Consider the following 27,594-nt stretch of genomic DNA (forward strand, 5'->3'; position numbering starts at 1 on the left):
AGTACCTGCTGCTTATTGTGGTAAGGGAGTTGGGCATCCTATAGTCATCCTAATTAATGGGTCTCATCTTGCTTGTCTTGCCTCTCGTGGTGTCTAAAATCCTGAGCCTTGGCATCACAAGCGCTTCTCCTTGACTTGCTGGCTTTTTTATGACTTCCTTTGGAGTGGCTGCAGTTTTGGAACCATGTACTGTTCTTGCTGGATCCTCCATTTTGGATATTTAAAAATTAGTGTGTCCTTTCCTGGGATCTATGGTGATCTCTTGTGAGACAGTCTATCAGAGCTGATCATTTGTTATGTCATTTCTTTCCTATGGACCTTGTTTCATGTGGTCGTATGTAATGACACCACTGGGGGTAAGAGGGAGGAATCTGGTTCTTTGGAGAGGTCACTCTGGCTTCATAGGAGGCCTGGGTGTGGTAAGTGACAGCTAGAGGAAGACATCCATCCAGGCTACCATCAAAAACATCCTGTATCCACTGTGGCTTAGGTGTAAGTGCTACCAACCACGCCTCATTTCATATTCCCTTCCCCAGACATGGTAGCTTTCTGACTTGTTATTTTATCTGTGATTTTTGGCACCTGGGTACCCCTGTTCTTGTCTCCATGCATTTCCAGTTCCTCTGTACTGTACTGTTCCTCTATGGATTCCAACACGACCTCACACATAAATCAGAGCACACGCTATTCATTTTCAATTGTAGTGAGTTCCCTAGGCTTGCACACAACCTGCCTTCTGCAGAGCTTACACTTAGCACTAGCAGATGATATTCTGCTACAATCTGGGTGGGAAGCCCTAGGGACTTGGAGGCTACTCCATGATGAATGTCTAGCCACTGTGTTACAGAAGCTTAAGGCCATGGGTTGAAGAGTTAGACATCTTTCCCTTGTGGTTCATGCCATCTTGGGGGCCTTCATTCAGTGAGGTCTTCACAATTCTGTTCTCTAGCAACCCGATGTTGCAATGTGGCTCGTTCCTTAACCCACCCCTTTAGCTCCCTTGTCTTCAGGAGAAGCATTCTGTGACTTGTATGGATGCTGGGGCTTCCTCCTCTGAGCAGAGTCAACAGGCATTTCATCAGTTATTCTCTTTCAGGTTGTGGGCATAGAACAGAAGATGAAGAGCAGAGAGTTTCTACGCGAGCATCACAGGTTTGGAGATCTGAGACAACTCTATCTCCACTAAAAACTCACCTCTGTGAAAAGTGTGTCCCAATTCTTCAAAACATTTTGCTCCTGCCTGATCTGCCTGGGCAGAACCAGAGTATAGAGGCACATTCACAATTTAATCAGCACCAAAAACATACTAGTACAGAAAAACTCTTGAAGAAGAATGCCGCCGCCGACAAGGCCTCATACTTGAAACAATGCCTATTCCATACATCATCAAAGTCCTTCCCCAGTTGGGATGTTGAGAAGGACCTCCCAGACATACTGAGTCTTCTGAAATCCCAGGTCTTTCCCAACAATCCGAAGCCCAGCAAAGTCAGAGAGGGTAGGAAAGAAGCTCACAGTCATAAAAGTCGTAAGTCAGGAGCCTGTGGGAAAACTTCCAGTCAAAAACAAACACCTGTGCACCAGCCAAAAGCCTCCACTGGGAAAAAGCTTTATGAGTGCAGCAAATGTGGGAAAACCTTCCGTGGCAAGTACTCGCTTGATCAGCACCAGAGAGTCCACACTGGAGAAAGGCCTTGGGAGTGCGGTGATTGTGGGAAATTCTTTAGCCAAACCTCCCACCTGAATGATCACCGTAGAATACATACCGGAGAAAGGCCTTATGAGTGCAGTGAATGTGGAAAATTATTTAGACAGAACTCCAGTCTTGTTGACCACCAGAAAATTCATACTGGGGCAAGACCTTATGAGTGTAGTCAGTGTGGGAAGTCCTTTAGTCAGAAAGCTACCCTTGTTAAACACCAGAGAGTTCACACTGGAGAAAGGCCTTACAAGTGTAGTGAGTGTGGGAATTCCTTTAGTCAAAGTGCCATTCTTAACCAACACCGGAGAATTCACACTGGAGCAAAGCCTTATGAATGTAGCCAGTGTGGGAAATCCTTTAGCCAGAAAGCTACCCTCATTAAACATCAGCGAGTTCACACTGGAGAAAGGCCTTACAAGTGTAGTGAGTGTGGGAAATCCTTCAGTCAAAGCTCTATCCTTATTCAACACCGGAGAATTCACACAGGAGCAAGGCCCTATGAGTGTGGCCAATGTGGGAAGTCCTTTAGCCAAAAGTCTGGTCTCATTCAGCATCAGGTAGTTCACACTGGAGAAAGGCCTTATGAATGTGACACATGTGGGAATTCTTTTAGCCAGTGTTCTAGCCTCATTCATCACCAAAAATGTCACAGTGCGTAAGACACTTCATAAAAGTAGCCAGTGTGGATAAGCCTTCAACCCAAGACTTAGACATCATTTAGCTCCTCTAAATTCATACTTGAGAAAAGCCTTAGACTTACAGGGAATGCTCTCTTTTAGTATTATGACACTAGAGAAGCTTCTGAGGTTGATCTTAATTCTGCCCACATCCAGGGGTGTGAGATTACTCAGGAGGTCAGGCATGGGTATGTGCAGGAGCTGCTTTGCCCATAGTGAGCTGGCCAGGGTCCTTGCCATATATGAGTGTGGTAGAAGCCGTCTTTCTCTACCACATAACCAGTGAGCAGTGATCACCCCATCATGCTAAGGAAAGGCAAAAAGTGCTGCTTACCTGGAGGAACTCTTGAATGGAGTATTTATGGAGAATTTGTTTTCTGTTTTTAACTGTTTAAAGCATGGCTACAACTCAGCTTTTACCAGGAAGATCTACCCTATTATCTGCTGAAGGTAGCTACAATTTGATTACCTGCATATTTAAAAAAAAATAGTTTTTAATCAGTGTCACATGACAGTTGGGTGAATGTCTCCAGCCTTCTAGTTATGGTTGGTCACTGCCTTCTTGTTGCTCTGGTTTATACATAGATAGATGCCTTATTCTGAAAGCTACCTTTACTCTTAGAGTCCAGTTTACTAGTGGGAAGGCTGGAAAACAGACTGAATTTTCTAGGAAAATATAGACAGCTTTTGTGGATGTCTCAACTTGGTATACCTCTACAGGTGAAGCAAAAGAAAAAAAAAAAAACAAATTTTTATTGCTGTCCAAGAGCTGCAGGATCTCCGTTATTGTAGTGTATGACTTGGAAACTTTCTGTGGTTGGTCATCTCAAGGAGAGCTCTGCTATTGCCATAAGCTTCTGTACTTGTAGAAATGGAATGAATTTGCTCTATTTTTCTCAGAGAATGTCCTTATAATGCCCATGACAGAAGGAGAGGCAGCTTGTAAGGGTCTACAAAGAATGTGCCCCAGTAGCAATTATTCCATAGGGTGGTATCACTCATGAGATGAGCAGATCCAGATGTGAAGCATCATTGGCATACAAACGATGGGTATGGTAGAGTCTGCAGCCAGCCTCTACCTCTTGTAAGTGTGCCTCTTGTAAAAGTGCACCCAGCAGTCTTTTTTTGGGCTGTGTTCACAGGACCTAGAACTCTGTGTATGTACATAACTGAGGTCATTGTCAAAAAAAATCATAATCTAAGGTTTTATGGGATAGTGTGGTCTTTCTTGATTGTTTACCTCAAATCTGTTGCTATAGAGATAGGAAAATGAGATGGAGATCCTGTAGTCCAGGAATATAGCTATTGTAATCACAGTCCAGCTGCTGTATTTGCAGTCTGGTATGGCAACTATCACTGCTTGTCAGTATTTCTTGCATTAATGAAGGGCTGTCCTTACCTGTGTATGAGGACAGAGTAGGATCAAAATGGAGGGTAACATGTCTTTTGGTTTCCAGAAAGTAGGAGTTCTGAGTTTTGTATTTTGAGTCACTTTTTAAAAGTTTATTGATGTATTAATGAAATGCAGTCATCTCTATGGTTTATTCTTTTAAATGTTGTATACTCATCTTTGTGATGATAACCTTGTCTGTGATTTACCTCATAACCTTTTATAATCTTCTCCCTTTTCCCAGACTTATAAGTGTTCAGTAGTTTATATTTGACTCATAAGAGTACAGTTTGTGAATGAAAACAAAAGTTGCTTTTTACCTATTTTTGACAATACATCATTATTTTGAGATTTATCATTGCTGCTTTTTTATACCTTATCCTTTATACTGCTGTACTGTGTTTTTTATAACTACAACAATACCCATTGATCTTTTTATCTATTCAGCTACTTAAATTGAATCCTTTCTTGAGCTGTTACATACATGACTACAGTGGATAAAGGCATATGACTCATTATGCATATGCTTTATTTCTCTTGAGTCAGTAATTCAGTATGTATGAATATTTCCATTTTTAAGAGATTGTCAAACTGATCTAGATTGGTGTAGACCAGTGGTTGGTTCTCAACCTTCCTAATGCTGCAGCTCTTTAATACAGTTCCTCATGTTATGGGAACCACTAACCATAAAATTATTTTGTTGCTATTCATAATTGTAATTTTACTACCATTACGAATTGTAATGTAAATATTTGTTTTCTGATGATCTTAGGGTGACCCCTGTGAAAGAGTTGTACAACTCCAAAGGGGTCACTACCCACAGTTTGAGATCCACTGCTGTAGACAGCATGTGAACTCACTTGTCCACACTCTTGCTAGTATTTGGTATGGATAATGTGTTTGCTTTTGAGCCATTTTAATAGGTGTATAATAACATATAGTCTTAATTGCTTTTTTGATGTTTCATGATATTGAGAATTTCTATGTGTTTATTTGCCAACTGTATAGTTTTAAAACCTATTTTGCCTATTTTTGAATGGAAATTGGTGTTAATGTCCTTTTCATTAATAAAGAAATATATACTAACAATATGTATTAAGACTTCATTCATTCTTCAATGAATTTGATAGACTAACTTTTATTATCAAACTTCAGTGGTTTGGTAGACTAGTCCTTGGAAAATGGAGGGAAATGTTTTTGAGTACTAGAGAAACATTATAGCAATTTATTCTCTTTTATTCACAGTGTAATAGTCAAGGTGCTGTATTTTTTAAACATTGTATGCATTAGTAACATATTCCCTGTCTCTTAAGTCTAGCTCTTTCAGAAGAAGCAAATACTGGTTTGAATATTTAATTGCATTCCCACCATGGGCAATTCCAAACTGCCAAAATGATATTATCAAATATTGAGTTGGGAAGAGACATATGTTCATTTTATACCCATCATATTGATGTAATAGTCAAAAATTACCTGAAGAACATAAATATGTAAGTAAAACATTAGAAAGTGACAACTTTTGATTATTTTACTCTTGCTTTTTAATGATAATTTAATTGAGGTGTAATTATGTTAACAAAATTTTATATGTACATTGTTTCTATTTTAATAACATACTTAAAACCAGGTCTCCTAATACCTTTTTTAATCTATTCCTCTAAATATAAAATGGGTATAAGGATATATTCAACCTTTTTAATGGATATTTTCATGTATGCAAATAGCAAGGATTATGTGAAAAAACCCTATGAGTCCTTACAAATGAATTGCAATTAACTGCCCATATATAGATATATGCCTTTTACCAAGTAGGTTTTGTTTGTGTGTGACAGTCTCCTGTAGTCTAGGTTGGCCTTGAGTTCATTAGCTGAGAATGATCTTAAATTTATCCTCCTGCCTCTCCACCTTTCTAGCCCTGGGATTACATGCATACTCCATCCTGCCCAGTTAATGTGGTGCTGGAGATTAAATGCAGGGCTCCATGCATGCTAGCTAAATACTCACCAGCTAAGCTACATCCCAGTCCTGAATTTTGATATGTCTCAAAATCCTGGTTTTTGTTGTTTGGGTTTTGGTTTTCTTTATTTTACATTTTTTGTTGTTGTTTTTTTTTTCTTCACATTTTCTTGGTGTTATTGAACTTACCCTGTGACTAGATATTGTATTACAGTTATCAAGGGTAATAGAACCAATAGTAAATGGATATACAGTTAAAAGGAGAGTAAAGTTAAAATTTTTTATACAAAGGCTAGATATTTCCACAATGGCCAGGAAGCCTTGAAAACCAGCTGCTGCCCAGTCTTAAGAAGCTGGAAGACTCAGAACAATAGGGTGCATTATCCATCCCCAGTCTAAGGCTAAAGGACTAAGAGAATCACTATAGTCTAGTCTGCCATTAAAAAATTGAAGACCGGTGTGGTGGCACAGGCCTTTAATCCCAGCACTCTAGAGGCAGAGGCAGATGGATCTCTGTGAGTTTGAAGCCAGCCTGGTCTACATAGTTTCATTAGAGCTAGAACTACATAATTAGATACTGTCTCAAATGAATGAATGAGTGAGTAAATGTGAATGATCTGCTGTCTGGTTCTGGGCTTTGTTCATCCAATCCCCTAAAAGGCAGTGCCATCAACATTCAGGGGACATCTTCCTCCTTTACTTTAATGACGTGATGCTAATCATCCTTGGAAATCCTGTCATAAATCTTCCGAGAAAGGCCAATAAGATTCCTTGCCACCAAATTGGTGATGACCTGAGTTCGTTCCCTGAGATCTACATGGTGGAAGAAAAAAGGAAAACAACTCCTTCAAATTGTCCTATAGCCTATACATACACCCATACACACAAAAGAAATAAATGTTTAAAAAACATCCCCAGAAAGATGCTTTACCAGTTTTCTAAGCATCTTTCAATCCATTTAAGGTAACTAAGATTAACCGTGACATAAAAACAAAAATCTATACATAGATTTATGACAGTACACTCCAATGCACTATAGTTAGTTTGGTTGGTTTTTGACTATTTACAGTGTATGCCTTAAGCATTATTTTTACACACTGCTATTTACTAGTATACCATAGCTTGGAAACAAAAAAAAAAATTAAGTGCTGTATTTTAAAGTTAAAAAAAAAATGGAGTAGAAATGTTCAGGAATTTATCTAAGAGTTTTAGAGCAACACAGCCTAAAGATAAACATAGTAATCCTACATAGCAGCTACACAGTTGACAAAACACACATGTATGTATGTATGTAGGTAGGTATGTATGTATCACATAACCAAATCAGATATGACAGACAAGGTCCCAAGAGCCAGCACATGTAGACTAGAGATCTGTAAGACACAATGATCAGAAGTTGATAACTATCAGCTGTCCAAAATTTCACCTGTAGATCAACTAAAGAAAGCCAAATATGCTCCCTTAGTCATACTGGATGCCAAGTTTCTTGGAAACCCACCACCAGCTTCCCTGTGCCAACAGCTGCCAAACTTGTCACTCCTAGAAACTTTCCCTATTAGAAGTTTTGCCCCTCCATTATTTTTGCTTCTCTGACAAACGCAAATAACCATGCTTGATTCTTTCATTAAGCCATTTCTAGGAAGTATCCTTTCTTGTTCTGATTTTTTAAGATTTTTATTATTTAGATTATATGTATGGGAATGCACAAGTGTGAGTTTCACCAGAAGCCAGAGACATTTGGATCCCCTGCTAGTTGGAGTTAGTTATGAGATGTGCACGTGCATCCTGATAACTGGACTCTGATCCTCACTAAAAGATGCATGTGTCCTTCACTTCTGAACCATCTTTCCAGCCCACAATTACCCGCCTCCCTCTGTTACTATGGTAGGCTCTACTCTTCAAAGTCATGTGTCAAGTGTGATTTCTTTGGGAGAAATAGGGCTGTAGAGAGTAACAGTTCATGCTCATGAAAGCCTTTGTGAATGCAGTAAATGCAGGAGATTCTTCAGGTACAAATCCCACCTCAGTAGACTCAAAAGTGATCACATAGGTGCAAAATTATACAAGTGAGTGCACAAAATCTCCAAGAGATAAATCTGTCCTCACTCAACACCAAAGAGTTACACACTGAAGAGAGTGTGGGAAATGGAGAGACTACTCACACTCTAGAAGATGGTCTCACACTGTCTACATACAGTCAGTACTAAATGGACTAGGTGGGTATTAAATTGAAAATAAAGAGCACATGAAATTGGGAAAAGTGGTGGGTTAATAGGGAGTAATTGAAAGGGAGGAAATGGGGGGCTGGGTTTGATATAACAGTGTATTCGTGTATGTTTAAGATCTTAAAGTGCAGTGGGAATAAGTATAGGAAAATGTTCAACATCCTTAGCTATGAGGGAAATGCAAATGCAAGCAATACTGGTATTCTATCTCACCCCAGTCAGAATGACTATCATTGGTTCACCCCAGTCAGAATGACTTATCATTGATAAAACCAATGATGAGGATGCAAGAAGCAGAGAGAAAGAACCTTCATACACGGTAGGTGGAAATGTAAATTAGTGCTGTCACTATGAGTATGGAAGTTCCTTACTGAACACACACACACACACACACACACACACACACGCACGCACACGCACACGCACACACACACAAACACACACACTCTGCCACTCCCTGTGATCACACAGGCTACTCCAGGCAGGAAAGAAGATAGACTAACTACAGATCTCCACTTTTCCCTCCATTCCTGCTCCAGCCTAACTTCCCCTCCTGCACTCATCTACAGTGCATCACACAGATCTTCCCTTGCAAACTTCCCTCCCCCAACTCCAGCAGGGATTCCCTGGGAACACACTGACCACTCCTGCCAAGGAAGCAGATAGGCTAACTGCAAATTTTCACCTCTCCCTCCATTCCTCCAAGTCTAACCCCTCAACACTCTCCTCATCTGGGCAACAGAACACCTGCAGCAGCCTCCCCCACCCCCATGTCATCTCTGGTGGATCTCACAGATCTTTCTCTCCTAACTTCCTTTCCCCCACATTTTGTTTTATCTACTCCTCAACTCCTGTAGGCACTCCCTGCACACAAGCCACTCTGCCGGGGATGGCATATAAGATGCTTGACATGCTGCCAGCATAGACTGGAGATGAGGGACGCAAGATTGTGGATCATCAACCCTCTGTGTGTTCCCCTCCGGATCTTCTGCTTAGCATGCCTGTAGAGTACCAAGGCAGAAATGCCTACATGTCCCGAGGTCATGCTTCATGGCATGCACATGTCATGTTCTCCTCCATATAATTACTTCTTGTAATGCTAGTCTTTTTCTTCTATCTGATCTTCATGTTCTGTGTTCCTAGATCAATGGTGATTTCGGTGATACAGGAAAGGAGTGAAGTAAATTTCACAGGAAATTATACAGAGATGATCACCCAGGCTGGGGTTATGGCAGTTATGCAGGTCATGGGAAAGAACCTGAAGCCTGGGGAAGCTTTTCAGGCTTGGATAACCTGTACCAAATGTGTGGTCAACTACAGCACATGGTATGATGTGTATTAACACACTGGACTTAAATTGGCCATGATGAATAATTCAGTTTCTGAGGATATTCCAAGGGCATTGTGTAAAACTTGAGACCCTAAGGGGTATTGGCTGAAGACTATGGATGGAGTAACATATAGATGGGATGACAAACTAAAAGTGTGGGAACCTAAAATAGGAGGAAAATAGTGGCCTCCACCAAGAAAGGGAGATGGCAACTTTAATCCAGATACCTCCTGAAGGAGTGTGGAGACAATGTGGCAATTGATGGAGTAATTGCTACAAGCTTTATTGGGTTCCTAGATTAAAAAGAGCTGCCAGAAAAGGTGAGATTCCTTTCATGGAAGCTCTAAAAATTGGAACAGGTCTTCCTTGGAATTGTTGGATATAGAAGGACAGAAGTTGCTGAGTTGCAGGGACAGATTTCTTGTCTGAGGTCATTGTGGCCCACCAGTCATGGAGCTTGGTGTTTGCAGAGGGCTGAGGAGGAACTTAGGTGGCTGCAGGGGTCTTGAGGTCGGAGTAGGCTGTGTGAGAAGGAAATGACTGTCTGGTACATTGACCCACTGTTCTTATTTTTACCTTTTTTTGCGAAATTGCATGTTGCTAGCCTTTGCATCCAGTGCTCAGAATATTGTATAATCATTAATAATAAAAATAGATTATGCTTGCTTTGGTGTTAAGCCTGGGATATTTTCTGTGTTTAACTAAAGTTGATGAAGAATATATTGGTGATTTTCTAAGAATAACCTTTGGGATCATGACAATATTTGGTATTGGGTGATTTCCCCTTTTCTTTCTGCTCCCCCTTGCTTATGATAATAAAAGACTGAGGTTACCAGGGCAAAAGCAGAAGCTAAGAGAAGCTAGGGAAGCAAAAGAAACTTAGCAACTACAGAAGCCTGGAGTGACCGGTCAGCTTGCACGAACACTGTCTCTGAGTCGTTACTGTGCCTCAGAGGTATCCCATGCTTCCATACCTCCTAAGATAATCCCCATTCCTAAGTGTCAGCTCCCAAGTCCCAGAAACATATTTTACCTAGAACACCCAGTGCTCACACCTATCAGGAACCCAGAAGATTTTCCTATAGGCAACACACAGTCACCACACTCTCCTAGGAACAGGAGAGGAAATAAAAACCAAGGTTTTTTATTTCCAACCCACCCAACAAGACAAGACCAGATATTACCACCTAGAATCACAGTTTTCCCAAACACAGATGCCTAGAGCCCAGCATAAAAACACAATTAAACATTCAGGACAATATATCTCCACTAGAGTCCAGCAGCCCTACCTGAGCAGGCCTTCAATATTCCAACATAATGGAAGCACAAATAAAAGTGTTTAAATCAGCCTTTATGAATATGAGAGAGGTCCATAAAGAGGAAATGAATAAACCCCTTAAAGAAATCAATGAAAACACAAACCGTGGAATAAAGTGAATAAAACCATTCAAGACATGAAAATGAAAATAGAATCAATAATGAATACCCAAAATGAGGGAAATCTGGAAATGAAAAATATAGGAAGTCAACAGGAGCCACAGAGGTAAGCTTCACCAACAAAATACGAGAGATGGAATAAAGAATCTCAGGCATTAAAGAAGTGGATACCTCAGTCAAAGAAAGGTCTAAAAAATTCCTGACACAAAACATCCAGGAAATCTGGGACACTATGAAAAGAAGAAAAATCTAAGAATAATAGGAATAGAGGAAGGAAAAGAAACTCAGCTCAAAGGCTGAGAAAATATTTTAACAAAATCATAGAAAAAAATCCTAACATAAAGAGGAATTTGTCTACAAGGTACAAGAAACTTAAGGGACACTCAATAGACTAGAACAGAAAAGAAAGTCCCCTAGTACCTGTGGAGGGCCCTGCCAATGTATGTTGCTATGAGAACACACCACACAAAAGAGTTAGTGCAAGAGGTTTATTGGAGGAGGGGGAAGAGCGAAAGAGTGTAAAGCGGAAGGACGATTGTCCATCCTGTTCATTTTACAAGACCACAGTTACACTGATACCCAAACTACATAAAACCCCAACAAAGAAAGTGAATTACACACCAATTTCCCTTATATACATAGATTCAAAAATTCTCATTAAGACACAAACAGAATCTGAGAACACATTAAAGATGATCATTCACAATGGTCAAGCAAGCTTCATCCCAGAGAAGTAGGCATGGCTCAACATACATAAATCAATAAATGTAACCCACCATATAAACAGCCAGAAAGACAAAAACCACATGATCATTTAATTAGATGCAGAGAAGGCCTTTGAAAAAAATCTAATGCCCCTTCATGATAAAAACCCCTTGACAAATTAAGGATAGAAGGACATACCTCAACATTATAAAGGCAGTTTATAGCAAACGCATACCCAACATCAACTTAAACAGAAAGAAACTCAAAGTAATTTCATTAAAATCAGGAACAAGAAAAGGCTGACCACTCTCTCTTTTTCTATTTAATGTAGTGCTTGAAGTCTTACCTAGAACAATAAGACAATTGAAGGATATCAAGGGGATAGAAATTACAAAGGAAGAAGTCAAAATATCTTTTTCAAAGATAATATGATAGTATACATAAGAATCCCTAAAATTCTACCTGCGAACTCCTACAGCTAATAGACATTTTCAGCAAAATAGCTGCATACACACTTAACTTACAAATTCAGTAGTCCTCCTATATAAAGGTTTGAGAAAGAAAGCAGGGAAAAAACACTTTTGATAACAGCCTGAAATAATATAAATTATCTTGGGGTATCTATAACCAAGCAAAAGAAAGACTTGTATGATTAAAAAAAAAAAACTTCAACTCATTGAAGAAAGAAACTGAAGAAGATATCAGAAGATAGGTCTCCCATGCTCATGGATTGGTAGAAGTAACATAGCAAAAATGGCCACCCTAACAAAAACAATCTAGAGATTCAAAGCAATTCTCATCAAAATTCTAACAATATGTCTTCACATATTTTGAAGTATATTCTCAGCTTCATATAGAAATAAACAAAAAACAACAAAAATAAAAAACCTAGGTTTACTAAAACAACCCTGAATAATAAAACAACTGTTAGAGGTATCACCATCCCTAATTTCAAGTTGTACTACAGAGCTATAGTAATAAAAACAGCATAGTATTGTCACAAAAAAACAAACACATTAATCAATGGAATCGAACTGAAGACCCAAACCTAAAGTCACACACCTTTGCACACCTGAATTTTTATAAAGATGCCAGAAATGTACACTCAAAAAAGAGATCCTCAATAAATAGCGCTGGTCAAACTGGATAGCTGCATGTAGAAGAATCCAAAGAGATCCATACTCATGAACCTGCATAAAACTCAACTCCAAATGAATCAAAGGCCGCAGCATAAAAGCATATACACTGAACCTGATAATAAAGAAAATGAGGAATAGCTTTGAACTCATTGGCACAGACAAAGACTATTTGAACAGAACATTCATCACAGGCACTAAAACCAACAATTAATAAATGGAAACTCATTAAACTGAGAAGCATCTACATGTCAGAGAACACTATCATTCAGAGAAAGCAGCAGCCTACAGAATAGGAAAAGATTTTACCAACTACACATTCAATAAAGGGCTAATATCCTAAATGACTGAGAAACATTTTAAAGAAATGTTCAACATCCTTAGTCATCAAAGAAATGCAAATCAAAACCACTTTAAGATTTCATCTCACACCCATCAGAATGGCTAAGATTAATAACACAAGTGACAGCTCATGCTGGTGAGGATGTGGAATAAGAGGAACACTTATATATTGCTGGGGGAGGTAAAATCTCATCCAACCACTACAGAAAGTAGTGTGATGGGTCCTCAGGAAGATGGAAATCCATATACCTATATTTCCAGCTATACCACTCTTGGGCATATACCCAAAAGATGCTTCATCCTACTACAGAGACACTTGCTAAACCACGTTCATTGCTGCTCAGTTCATAATAGCCAGAAATTGGCAACAACCTAGATGTCTCTCGACAGAAGAATTAATGAAGAAAATGTGGTACATTTACACAATAGAATACTACTTCAATTTTTAAATGACATCATGAATTTTGTAGGCAAATGGATAGAACTAGAAAAAAAAATTCATCCTCAGCAAGGTATTCCAGATGGAGAGATAAACATGGCATGTATTTGCTTATATGTGGATATTATCTGTTAAGTCAATGATAACCAAGCTGCAATCCATAGGAACACAAAGAATAGGTGTAGAGTAAGGGCTTAGAAAGAACAGGCATATCTCTTTAGGAAATGGAAATAAATAGATATGGATGGAGGTCTGGAAAGAGAGAATTAAGTAAGGATAGTGATGGGGGAGAGGTTGTGGATTGGAAATATGGGAAGTAGGAAGCTAAAATTAAGGGACATTTGAAGGGTAGTATGAAAACATAATACAGTGGAAGCTTTCTAAAACATATCTATATATGAAGGCGATCTAAATGAATCACCAAATAATGGTAGAGTCAGAGTCATAACTGTCCATCTGTTGTCACCCAGTGATTTACATTTTAGGATTAAAGCTCTGCAGTGGTCACAGTTCAAGTACCCCTGTGCTCAGCATTGAGCACATCTGAGACTTCAGATCTCCTTGAGTTATCTCTATGCCCTAACACTTTCCAAATGCCATTGGCTTCCTCAGAATATATATGTACTTGTGAAGACAACATGGTCGTGGTTAAACAGGTTTTGGTTGTTTAAACAGTTCAAGCTTCTCTCTCCCCCATGAATCATCTGAAATTTCAATTCTAATGTTGTTCCTGGAATTGTAGGTGAAATGAGGTCACTTATTCCAAGTCTACATTTCCATGCCCTGATGATACCTTTGCACATGGCTGTCAGTGAGACCATGCCAACTCTTTATCTTGGCACATGGGACACTTAAAACAGTTTTCATTTTTCAAATAGGTGGCATATTCCCAAAAGGAAATACATGTATTTCAGCTTGAGGGCTAATGGGTACCATTTAGATAGAGTGTTACTTCATTGGTTGGATATCATACAGAGAGGTGCCTCTGTTGACTATCTGCTTTTAGAATATTCTGGTATTCCCCTCCCAATCTGGTCATCTCCTGGGGCCCTCCTAGCTGAAATTTGTCTCTGAGGAAAGCCGAGGAAGTGCTCCACGTTAGCCAACTTTGGAGCTCAAATATCCCTACAAAACCTCTCTCTAAAAACCATTCTTCCACTTTATGTCTTGGGACAGTTCTCACCATTGAAGCCTGGACAACTGACTTAAAGCTTTATATTTTACTTGTTTAACAATGAAGAACATAAGAGTGGACAGTTAAATACCCTTACCGATTTTGATGTGTGTGTCCATTAGGGGAACATCTGACATAATTTGTCTCAATATTTGCACATGTTGTTCTCTCGGTCTGGGACTTCTCAGATGAAGGAGGTTCCGCTCTTCCCAGTGAGTTTCTGGGACCTTTCCCAGAACTTACAGCTAAGTCACACTATTCATGTCCTAACTGATGCCATAGCCAGAGCCCCTAGGGTCAATTTCTCTGAGGGAACTACATTGCCCAGAATCCAGCGCGCACGTTGGGAGCATTTCCTTTTAGGCGGGACTTCCGGAAGCTTCCCCAAGTCGGGCGTCTTGGCAGCATTATGGCCCAAACTTTGGAGCCAGTTTCGAGTTGATTGGCGCCAGAAGTCACAAAAGGAGACTTACTTGCCCCTGAGGGAATATTGAGCGGTGACGGAGTAAGGAGATCCCATCTCCAGGGCCAAGTGACAGCGGTCCCTGCTCGCCCTACTTTGGTGCTGCTTAGGCAGGTGAGGGCGGTGGCCATGAACCCTGCACAGGTGGGTCCTAAGTTCTCAGACCTTTACCTGTCATCCTCAGCTTCTAGTCACAAATCCACAAGTGGCTGCAGGGCAGGGGACCCGTGTGAGTGGGAGGTTTGCGGTTTCTGACCAGCAGTGGAATGTAGGGCAGTGTGATGGCAAAACAAAACACCACCAGAGCAGAGGCTTAGCGAGTGCGTGAAACAATCGAAAAGTGGGTGCCTTTTTGACCCTTGTATGCAGGAGAGATTGTAGCAGTCATTCCTATCCTGCGTCACACGCTTTCGATGAATTGTATCCTCATTTCAGAACTAAGGAGCGTTTTGAATGATGGAAAGAGGTGATCTTAAAACGACTTAAATATGCATTCCGGTATTCATTCAGAAAACAGTCTGCTGTGGGGTTGGGATGATAAGGACTGAAGCAGGGACTCAGGCCAGGAAGCTATTGCAACTGACTCTGAGAATGTTCTGGTAATACTCAGCTAGCATAGGGTCGGGGGAACGTGAAATAAATTCTGGATAGTCATTAAATTCTGGAGGTAAGTTTGGAGATGAAACCGTCAAAGTTTCCTGGTCTTATCAAATGTGGTTGTGAAAGCAGTGAGTGAAGAACTGCCCCACTACCCCTCCCCCACTTCATAAACATCTGAAAATGATAAGTTAGAGTGGTGAACATTTTTTTCAGAAGGATTAAGAATTGGGTTTTAGACATGGTAAATCCAAGGTGTCTCACAGCGCAACCAGCAGGAAAGCTTGCAAAATATTCTGGTCCAGCATCCTGGGGAAGGGATCGCTAGAGACCTCATAGGTGAGGTATGAGACATAGAGATTTGGCTGAGGTTGAGATTTATTATGGGTGTTGTTTTATGTGGTGTTTAAGATGAGAAACAGAAAACTTGAGGGCAGTTTTCCATTTGGCTCAGGACCATGTGACATAGCCTGAGAATGACTTTAGGTGTCCTTCCTGTTTGAAGTGGGAGCTTCTTGATGAGGTTCAGACATTGTACTATTGTGCTATGATGCATTCTGTGCTTTATATTTACCATCTCCTGGGATAGGGGAGCTACCCTAGGCTTCTGGGATGGCACTGTTCTCCTTTTTTAAACTACAGGACTTGATCTTTTTTTACCACAGCTGTGCCTTAGCCACTACTGTTTTACCTGATTCCTTCACATAGGTTCTCTGGGTGCCAAGCCTTAGATACAATGAGTTTTCTCCTCCATTCTCTTTGCTCCCCAATTCTTACTGTCAGGAGACTAGCCAGGTCATGTTTGGGCATCAAAGGTCTTAAGGTTATCACAGTAGATCACATCCTGCATGCTTTCTCCTTGGTGGTAAGACTTTGTTCACAGGCACACACTTCAGGGCTCCATGTTCTGCCACCTTTATCTAACATTTTTCTGGATCAGCAAATAAAGCTTTCAGTTATCATAGTCATTGTTTGTGGAACTCACTGGACTGTCCCTGCTTGACAGGCTTTATTTTATTGTATTTTCCTCCCAGTCTTGTATGGGTGTGTTTTATATTCACCTATGCTTTCCCTGGTGATTTCTGTATTCCAGATCCTTTATGATTCCTGAAGGATGGCAAGCAAGAGAGTCCTGGGCACCTGACTGAGAGGGGATGACTCTAAGCGCAGCAGAAGGAGCTTGGACCAACTCAAGTAAGAACTAGAGGAGGGCATGACTTTCAAATGTTTATCAGATAGGATCAGAAACCTGTCTTGTGTCCACTAGCATTTGATGCCAATGCCAGTTGACATGCCTTCTTCCTGTCTTTTCCTCTCCATCTTACCCTTTCTGTTATTTCTGCTCGAGTTTCTGACCCAGGGTTTTCTCCCCATGTCTCTAATGCAAGTGTTTTCTATTGCTCCCTCGTCAGTCTTTCTAGTGTTGGACTGAAAGAAGATCATTGGACTGAACTAAGTTCATCAGATGTATACATAATTCTTTAATAGTCTTTGAATATAAGCCACTCATTTTAAATCAATCATTCCTGGGCCAGGAACATACACTTATGTGTAACTCTGACCTGTTACTACCAGTCAGCCAAGCCTTTCCAGAAGTCATTTTTAGGGAAATAATAAAGACTACTTTTTCTCCTGTACTAGCCTCATTCTTATATCTTTATCTCATAGCCTTCTCTATTCTTTGATCATCCATTGTGGGTGGTGCCATCCCTGGGCTGGTGGTCCTGGGTTCTGTAAGGAAGCAGGCCAAAAAAGCCATGGGGAATGTAGATGTAACCAGCCGTCTTATTAAATAAGAAACACAGAGCTGATTCAGAGAAGAAAGCCAAGAGGTCAGAGCTAAGAGCCTTAGCCTTCCTGCTTCAGTGATCCTCTTCAGCCAAGAGAGCTCTTTGAAAGAGACCTACTTCCTGTGTGTTTGTTTTTATATAGTCTTTCTGTTCTGCCTTCTCATTGGTTGTAAACCCAAACACATGACTGCCTCGTCACTGCCTGTCTGTAGAGACTTCCAGGTTTTCTATGGTTGGGATTGAGATTAAAGGCATGTATCTCCAATGCTGGCTTTATCCTTAAACACACAGAGATCTACCTAGCTCTGTCTACCAAGTGCTGGGATTAAAGGCGTGTGCCACCACCGCCACGCTCTTGCTATGGCTCTAATAGCTCTGACCCCCAGGAAACTTTATTTATTAACATACAATTAAAATCACATCTCAGTACAAATAAAATACCACCATAGGGGAACAATCCAGTAAGCAGTACCCCTTCATGGCTTCTATATCGGTGCCTGCCTCCACGTTTCTGCCCCATATGAGTTCCTGTCCTGATTTCCTTTAATTATGAACAGTGCTGTGGAAGAGTAAGCTGAATAAACTCCTCCCCAACTTGCCTTTGGCCAAGGTATTTTGGCAGCAGTAGTAACCCTGACTAAGACAACATGTATTTCAGAGTGTAAATGCCAGTGTTTTTTCTGCCTTCAGGTTGTTGGTGTGCAGTGAAGGATGAAGCAGAGCCTTCTGAACCAAGCATTTCTGTTGGAGTACCACATGTTAACATTCCCAAGGCAGGTTCCTTCTTCACTCAGACAACTTATCCTTGTGACCTATGTGGCCCCATTTTGAATGGTCTTTTGGATGTGGAGGAACACCAAGGAACATACCCTGCACTTGTAACTTACTCATGCAAAGCATGTGAGAGACAGTTCTGGTTAAGTGAAAACTTTTGCCAGAACCTAAAGCATAATAATGTCGAGAATTCTTTACAAAAGAATGACAGTAGAGCCTCATTATTTAAGAATTTCAAAGTTCATGTAAAGCCCTACTCTTCAGAGAAGCCCTCTGCATGCAAGGTGGAGCAGAGGAACCCTCAGGACGGTTTGACTGGTCACCAACAAAAGGTCACCCTTAGCAAGAAGAGAGCAGGGAGCACTGAGAATGGAGAGGACTTCCATGTTGGACAAATGCATTATACATGTGGTGAGTGTGGGAAAGGTTTCAACCGCAAAGATACCCTTGTGCAGCACCAGAGGATCCATAGTGGAGAAAAGCCTTATGAGTGTAGTGAATGTGGGAAAGCCTTCAGCCGCAAAGCCACACTCATACAGCACCAGAGGATCCATACTGGAGAAAGGCCTTATGAGTGTAGTGAATGCGGAAAAGCCTTCAGTCGAAAAGACAACCTCACTCAACATAAGAGAATCCACACTGGAGAAATGCCTTACAAGTGCACTGAATGCGGGAAATACTTTAGCCATCACTCCAACCTAATAGTACACCAGAGAGTACACAGTGGCTCGAGGCCTTATAAGTGCAATGACTGTGGCAAAGTCTTCAGACACAAATCGACACTTGTTCAGCATGAAAGTATCCACACTGGAGAAAACCCTTATGATTGCAGTGATTGTGGGAAATCCTTTGGGCACAGATACACCCTCATTAAACATCAGAGAATTCACACTGAGTCAAAGCCTTTTGAGTGCATTGACTGTGGGAAGTTTTTTAGTAGAAGCTCTGATTTTATAGCACACCAAAGGGTTCATACTGGGGAAAGGCCTTTCGTGTGCAGCAAGTGTGGGAAAGATTTCATCAGAACCTCCCACCTTGTTCGGCACCAGAAAGTTCACTCTGGAGAGAGGCCATATGAGTGCGGTGAGTGTGGGAAAGCCTACAGCTTAAGCTCCCACCTGAATCGGCACCAAAAGATTCATGCAGCAAGAAAACTTTAGGGGTGCTTGTAGCACAATAGTATTCAGTCAGATGTTGAATCTCATAGTGAGTGGTCATGACAAGGAGATGCATTAGGAATGGCAAGTATGTAGGAAGCTTTCAAGAGCTATGTTGTACATTTTGACTAGCTTGAGTAACATGCCACTGTCTCTTAGTACATATGACTGAAACTATCTAATCTCTTCCATCTTAGTCTCTTCAACAGCCTGCTGTGGGATGTTCTGTATGCTATAAAAATGTGTTGCTATGATTGATTAATAAATAAAACGCTGATTGGCCAGTAGCCAGGCAGGAAGTATAGTGTAGGCGGGACAAGCAGAGAGGAGAATGCTGGGAGAAAGAAGGCTGGGTCAGGAGATGCTGCCAGCCGCTGCAATGAGTGGCAAGATGTGAGCGACTGGTAAGCCACAAGCCACGTGGCAAGGTATAGATTAATAGAAGTGGGTTAATTTTTAAGATATAAGAACAGATAGCAAGAAGCCTGCCATGGCCATACAGTTTATAAGTAATATAAGTCTCTGTGTGTTTACTTGGGGGACACTAGTGAGACAGATTTGTCCTGACCGTGGGCCAGACAGGACCAGGAAAACTTCAGCTACAACAACCTCTGGAAAGAAAAGACTTATTTACTCTTCAAAGTCCCTATAGTAATTGTGAAGCACATGATAAGAGTATAATTCCCCAATCTGTCATATTTGACTGGCAGAGTTGTGTATAGCCAAGATCTGAGCTATGCTCTGTATTTGGCTTGCAGACATAATTTACTTCTTGGATGTTGTTTTAGTGTGAAATAGTTTTTATTTGCTTGTTTGAGCCATTATTTTTATTTTGTCCAAGCTAGTCTTGAACTTCTCTTTCCTCAGCCTCCTTAGTAGCTGAGAGTTTAGACATGTGCCACTATCCCAGTTCTTTATGAACTTTCTAACATAATGGGCATCCCACATCTTTAAGTCATCCAACCAGAACAAGTACTTGCTTCCTATTCCTTTGGCTTCCAATAATAAATGCCTTAGAATTTACATTACTTTTAATCTTAGGGGAGGTTGGAGTATAGTGAAAACAAAGTTAGTATTTGACCAGCTAAAGAGATAAACACTCTAGTATTTTAAATGGGACAGCAGGTTGCTGATGAGCAATTCTGAGTCCAGTTACTGTGTTACCTTCTATTGTTGAAAAACACTTCATAGATAATAATTCCAAGTATTTGGAGGATCTGACTTGACTGGATTTCAGAGTTTTTTGAAGGACCACAAACTGGTATATTGTGATAATCTGCCATGTGTTTGGGAGCAGAATGGATCATGTGTCTCATTTCTAACTCATGCACTATATCTCCTTGCACCGTTGAGAAGACCTATGTGGTCAGGATTGGGATGCAGGCTACCAGCTGTATATCGCAAAGTGCCACTAAACAAAAGTACAGAAATAGTGGATGTGAGTATATGGAATTACAGATTTGCTGTGGGATGTTCTGTATGGCAAATGTGTTGCTGATTAGTCAATAAATAAAACACTGATTGGCCATTGGCTAGGCAGGAAGTGTAGGCGGGACAAGGAGGAGAATAAAGCTGGGAAGTGGAAGGCTGAGTCAGAGAGACACTGCCAGCCACCACGATGACAAACAGCATGTGAAGATGCCAGTAAGCCACGAGTCATGTGGCAAGGTATAGATTAATGGAAATGGATTAATTTAAGCTGTAAGAACAGTGAGCAAGAAGCCTGCCACGGCCATACAGTTTGTAACCAATATAAGTCTCTGTGTGTTTACTTGGTCGGGTTTGAGCGGCTGTGGGACTGGCAGGTGAGAGAGATTTGTCCCGACTGTGGGCCAGGCAGGAAAACTCTAGCTACACAGATTAGTTTCAATTAACTACAGGGGAAATTCTCATTGTAAGAACATTCCTAAATATTCTACTCATGAAATCTGTGTAGTGTCAAAGGATTTATAGAACTCTTCAGCATAAAGTGCTGTGTCACTTAGGACCAAGGTCACTAGTTCAGCATAGATTTTTTTTGGGGGGGGGGATTACTATGCCTTCCTGAGATCTTTGCTAAATGTCTTTGCTGTATAGGCAGTAACCAAGAGAGTAAAATGATCCAAGAATGTAACTTTTTGCACATAACCAGAATTCTTGGTTACAATGAAAATGACCTTCGTTGTTTACCACTGGGTAAGATGGCTTCCTAAGATATTTGTAGTGATATGGTAGAATTACTATATTAATGTCTACTTGTTTGATTCGTCAGTAGAAGTGGGTGGCCTAGAATTTTAAGTGAATTATTTTTATAGACTTTATGGAGTATAGTTAGCAAACTCTGTATATTGTATATAGTTGTGTAGTTTGATATATGTGTATAATACTGTAAAGCCATTCTAGCAGTGATTTTGAACATACCGCAGAACTCCAAAGTTACCATGTGTTTCTTCAGGATTCTTCTCAGTGTCCTTCACGCCCTTCATTCAATCCCTTGGCAACCACTGGTTTTATTGTACATAAGTTCTTCAAGAGGTTTATGTCAATGTAACTTCCAAGTATTTATGTGTATTTTGTCTGCAGTTAGTCTGCATAACTAGTTTGACATGTATTTGTGTTATATGTATGAACAGCTCATTTATTATTGACTGCTGGAAGTATGGATTTACCACAGTCACCCTTTACCATATTTGTCATTTTTCATGACCCACCTTCTAAATATTAAAAACAGTGATTGCATATATTCATGTATGAATTTTTATATGGACATTTAACTGAGAACATTTTTAAACAGAAGTATTGTAGTAAAAGGAATATAATAAAGTGTGAAGAGAAAAGACTGAAGATGTGATTTGGGAAATTGCCAACCCATCTTAATCACAAAAGTAACTGAAATGAAGAGGTTCATTGTCAGAAAGCATCTTCTGAAGAAGTAACTGAGGATGTGGCCGCACGGCATTTACTAATAGCAAGATCAAAAAATCAGAACAGTCTGTCACACAGGCTTCAGTTAATACAACCAGAGAGCACTTAGGATCTTTAAAGGGCTTCCTCAGACATCTCAGCAAAAATGTGTGGGACCATTAAGGACCTAAACTCTGGGTAAAGCTCTTGTGATGTACTGGAGAATGAAGAGTCTACAAAGTTTTATACCGATAAAGAAACAACTTCTATCTAAAAGGACAATGCAGATAAGATTGAAGGGTGTCCTAGCTTGCTTTTCATTGCTGTGATCAGTACCACAACCAAAAACACCTTGAGGGAGGAAAAGGTTTATTTGGCCTATAGGTTACAGACTATCATCAGGGGAAGCCAAAGAAGAAAGTCACGCAGCAACCTGGAGGCAGGAACTGAAGCAGAAGCCGTGGGGGAAGGCTGCTTACTGGCTTGCTCCTTGTGGCTTAATTAGCCTCCTTTCTTATACAATCCAGGACCACTTGTCCAGGGTTGGCTCTACCCACAGTGGACCGTGGCCTCCCACATCAATCATTAATCAAGAGCATGCATGCACCATAAACATGCCCACAGGACAATTTGATGGAGCCAATTCCTCATATGAGGTTCCCTGTTCCCAGGTGACTCTAGTTTGTGTCAAGTTGACAAAAACTGTCCAAGACAAAGATTTTATGAGCTCTTAACATTTTGCACATAAGAAACAGGCTGACAGCTCTGAGCTACAGACTTTGTTAACTTTGATGGTGATAATGTGATTGAACAGAGGATAAGCCAGTTTGCAGAGGTCTAGCCACAGATATTCCTAGACACTGATACCTAGTTGAGTTTGCTAAACTGGATTTCAAATTTTTGGGGATTGGAAATTTGTTTTAGCCCCTTCCATTTTTCTCCCCTTGTAGATGTAACTCTAAACAGTCTTATTAAATAAGAAACACAGAGCCAAATAAAGAGTTAAAAGCCCAAGAGGTCAGAGCACTAGTGAACAGCCTTTAGCTTACCAGCTGCTGCCCTCCTTCCCCTGAGAAAAGAGACCTACTTCCTGTGTGTCTGTATTTTTTTATTGACTTTCTGTTCTGCCTTCTCATTGGTTCTAAACCCAACCACATGACTTCTTCATTACTGCCCGTCTATACAGACCTCCAGGTATCTACGGTTGGTACTTGGATTAAAGGCATATGTCACCAAGCTGCCTATGTCCTTGAACACACAGACTCTGCCTGCCATGTGATGGGATTAAAGGCTTGTGCTACACTGCCAGACTTCTGCTAAATGGCTTGCTTGCTATTAGCTCTGACCCCCAGGCAACTTTATTTATTAACATACAAATAAATCACATTTCAGCACAAATAAAATATCGCCATATTTTTATTTGGGAACACATGATTAGTGTGCTAGTTTTAAAGGGTCACAGGTGAAGATAAACTGCTTTGGAATAAGTTGCACCAGAGCTTTAGAAGGTGAAGTTCATGACTGTAGAACTGAGAGTGTGATGAGATATGAATTTTAGGTTATAAAGTAATAGATTGAGACATTTGGGACCTTGAGATGGAATCATTTTATTTTAAACTGGGAGGTCTAGAGAGCAAACTGGTAAGCAAGTTAGCTTCTTTGAAATGTACTATTTGCTAATCCCTAGGTTCTGCAAATAAAGTACCTTACATGACCAATTTGTGTTTGCAGATGTGATTGATACTGCAATGAGACAGGTGACCCAAGGGGCTTATTCTACTAAGGTTCTTAGAACTCTAGAGCCTTTCCCATTTAAAGGAAGAAAGATGTGAGTACACATAAAGCAGCATAATCTGGCTGTTTATTGATGACTCTGATGTGCATTCTTAGCTCATGCTGATGAGAATGTAGAGTAAAGAGAACACTCATCAATTGCTCATGGAAGTGCAAACTTATGCAGCCTCTGTGGAAATCAGTGTGGCAGTTCTTCAGGAAAACGTGAATCCATCTGCCCCAAGATACAGGTATACCACTTGTCGAGTTTTTATTGCTATGAAGAGACACCATTGTGGGGGGGGCTCCCCCCCCCACATTTCCTCAGAGTGCTCTTGAGTGAGAGTAGTAGGAAATATTCGATAGAAGGATTTAAAATGTGGAGATAAATAGATAGAAAATACAGGATAGCCTTGAGAGGGCCTGGAGCCTATTCCAATGGGCCCTGACTGTCTTTGCCCTAGGGTATTTATAGAAATGCCAAGGGGTGGAGCAAAAGACATCCCTCCAGCACAGCCAAGTGCAGACCATCTCAGAAACCTGTGCTCAGGCCTGTGATCCAATCAACCTCTATGCAGACCTGAAAATGGGCTCCCATACACCATGACCATGGCAACTTTTCTAAAGGAAAACAACTGAGTTGGCTTGCTTAGAGTTCAGAGGTTCAGTCTGTTATTATGGTGGGATATGGTGGTGTGCAGACAGACATGGTGCTGGAGAAGTAGCTGAGAGTCCTACATCTTACAAGCAACAGGAAGTGGTCTAAAACACTGGACAGTATTTTGAATAAAAGAGACCCCACAGTGACACACTTCCTCCTACAAAGCCACACCTAGTAGTTCCACTCCCTGTATGGGCCATTGTCTTTCAAACTACCTCACAACTTTGGGGCATATACTCAAAGTGTCCTTCATCCTAACACAAAGACACTTGTTCAACCATGTTCATTGCTGCTCTACTAATAATAATCAGGATTTGGAAAAAAGCTAGTTGTCCCTCAACAGAAGAATGGGTAAAGAAACTGGTACACTTACCCAGTAGAGTATTACTTAGCCATTAAAAAAATAAATAAAATCCTGAAGTTTGCAGGTAAGTGGAAGGAACTAGAAAAAGTCACCTTGAATCAGGTAACCCAGAATAATAAAGAAAATATAGTGTATATTTACTTATGTGTGGATATTAGCTTTTAAGACAATGATAACAAGCTACAATCTGTAGAACCACAGATGTTAGCTATAGAGTAAGGGACTAAGGGGTACAGATAGATCTCATTAGGGAAGGGAAATAGAATAGTTATGGATGGAAGTGAGGAGCAGGAATAAAAGGGTCAAGTGGGGAAGGAGAAGAATGAGGTGGGCAATGGAAGGAACAGGAAGAGACAGGTGAAACTAAGGGCCATTTAAGGGGCACTATGGAAACCTAATACAGTAGAAGCGTCCTAAAATATATACATATATGAAGGCAGTATAACTGAAATCACCCCATGGCACCATCTCTGAAATTGACCATATATTCTGTCACAAAGCAAACCTCAAAAGATACAAAAAATTGGAATAACCTCAGACCACCATGGCTTAAAGTTATAATTCAACAACAACACAAACTACAGAAAGCCTACAAACTCATGGAAACTGAACAACACTCAACTGAATCACCACTGGGTCAAGGAAGAAATAAAGAAAGAAATTAAAGACTTCCTAGAATTCAATGAAAATGAATGTACAACATACCCAAACTTATGGGACACTATGAAAGCAGTGCTAAGATGAAATTTCATAGCTCTAAATGGCTAAAATGGCTACATAAAGAAGATGGAGAAATCTTACACTGGTGACTTAACAGCACAACTGAAAGCTCCAGAACAAAAAGAAACAAATTCAGCCAGGAGGAGTGGATGACAATCAAATTGAAGGTTGAAATCAATAAAATAGAAAGAAAACAGTACAAAGAATCAATGAAATAAAGAGTTGGTTCTTTGAGAAAATAAACAAGATAGACAAACTCTTATCCAAACTAACCAAAAGGCAGAGAGAGAGAACATCCAAATTAACAAGTCAGAAATGAGAAGGTAGGCATAAGAACAAACAACAAGAAAATCCAGAGAATCATCAGGCCATACTTCAGAAACCTGTACTCTACAATATTTGTTACAGTAAGACCAAGTTGAAGAAAGATTTTTAAATTACTACTTGTTATGGAATTCTTTATGAGATGACTCTGATTTCGAGAAATGACAAGTGGCACTGTGCTGGTTTGTAAAATGTCTGTGATCCACATCATAATGGACCGTTGTTGGAGATGGTACTATTTGGGATGGCCTGTCATTCTTAGAACATTGTTTTCATCACTATCTTTTGACGTTGAGTGTGCTGATTTAGCTGCTTTTGCTTGAATTCAGACCATATTTTCCTTTGTCCAAAGATGACTTTCTCACTCTTTGGCTTTCTTGTGAGTTTCTGTTACACTCAGAAATCAAGCAATTTCTAAAGGTTTTTCTTGCAATTTCTGGGCAGTTTCATCATCATACTGCTTCTGATTCCTATGGGTCACTCATGCTGGAGTAGAGACAGTTTCTTTCATCACTCTTGGTTACATTCCTCCATCCTCTCCATAGTAACTGCTGCCTCCAGAGAACTCTGTAATGGTCTTCATCCCTTTTCTCCCCCTGCCCATCCCCCATAATTTTTCAAAGTACACAACATAACCTCATTGGTCTTCTATCAAATCCATGGTCTTCCAACCTCAATGATAGCTCCTCTTGATTTCCTGAGCACTTTCTTGATGTTTTTGTTCAAGATCTTTGTAGCATATTTGGCTCTGAATTTGGGTTTTTAGAACTTCCTCTTAGAGTTGTTTAACTACCTCAAGATGATGCTGGACCACATGGTTCTGTTGAATATATAATGCCAAATGATGCTTGCCCTCTTTGTCTTTCAGGCTATAAATCAATGTTTGGTCCTGCAGCACAGCAAAATCACCACAAACTTCCTTGATCCTGTGGACCCATCAATGCAAGTTTGGTCAAGGTTGCTGCTTGGACTCTGGTTCATGGCAACCTTGCATGCCTTTCCTTGGGCCAGCAGCAGCCATCATTTGCCTCAGGCAGGGATTATGGGGAGTCTCTCAAGCCTATAATTGGTATTTAGAAGTCTATTTTATGTGAGTCAATTCATTGCTCATGGTATGTCACTGCTCATGTGTTTCAGGTTTGCATGTTAAAGTTTCCATAATTGTTACTGGATGATGTAAAAAGTGAATTTATTTATTTAGTTATTCTTTTTTTCTCTTTTATAATTTGATTTAATTTTACATATCAGCCATGGATTCCCCTGTCCTCCCTCTTCCCCTACTGACCTACTCTGGTGATAGGATGGCCAAACACCCTAACTGTCGTGCTAGAAATCTCATCTAATGACTGATGGAAGCAGATGCAGAGATCCACTGCCAGGCCCCAGGTGGAGCTCCAGGAATCCAACTGGTGAGAAAGAGGAGGGATTGTATGAGCAAGAATTGTTGAGACCAAGACTGGAAAAAGCACAGGGACAAGTAGCCTAACTAGTGGAAACACATGAACTATGAACCAATAGCTGAGGAACCCCTAACTGGATCAGGCCCTCTGGATAAGTGAGACAGTTGATTATCTTGAA

General features: G+C 40.4%; 2 protein-coding genes across 5 annotated transcripts in view; both read left to right on the top strand.

Annotated features, from left to right (window-relative positions):
* LOC128124915 (zinc finger protein interacting with ribonucleoprotein K-like) overlaps positions 1–4,857 on the top strand; it is an 8,964-nt gene extending 4,107 nt beyond the window's left edge. For both annotated transcript variants that reach the window (XM_052761728.1, XM_052761727.1), the window contains exon 4: positions 1,097–4,857. In XM_052761728.1, the coding sequence (XP_052617688.1) occupies positions 1,097–2,358 (1,262 nt within the window). In that variant the 3' untranslated portion in view covers positions 2,359–4,857. The remainder of the gene's footprint in view (positions 1–1,096) is intronic.
* The window catches only part of Znf134 (zinc finger protein 134), a 24,192-nt gene extending 300 nt beyond the window's left edge, over positions 1–23,892 (top strand). Inside the window, exons 1-3 of one of the 3 annotated variants that reach the window (XM_052761730.1) lie at positions 14,866–15,087; positions 16,664–16,764; positions 18,051–23,892. In XM_052761730.1, the coding sequence (XP_052617690.1) occupies positions 16,725–16,764; positions 18,051–19,294 (1,284 nt within the window). In that variant the 5' untranslated portion in view covers positions 14,866–15,087; positions 16,664–16,724 and the 3' untranslated portion in view covers positions 19,295–23,892. Of the gene's footprint in view, positions 1–14,865; positions 15,118–16,663; positions 16,765–18,050 lie in introns of those variants that run through there. The other 2 variants (XM_052761729.1, XM_052761731.1) reach the window with 2 other exon arrangements.
* The last annotated feature ends 3,702 nt before the right edge of the window (positions 23,893–27,594 follow it).

This window comes from Peromyscus californicus, unplaced genomic scaffold (assembly GCF_007827085.1).
Source record: "Peromyscus californicus insignis strain IS unplaced genomic scaffold, ASM782708v3 Scaffold_4__1_contigs__length_199733344, whole genome shotgun sequence".
NCBI lineage: Eukaryota > Metazoa > Chordata > Mammalia > Rodentia > Cricetidae > Peromyscus > Peromyscus californicus.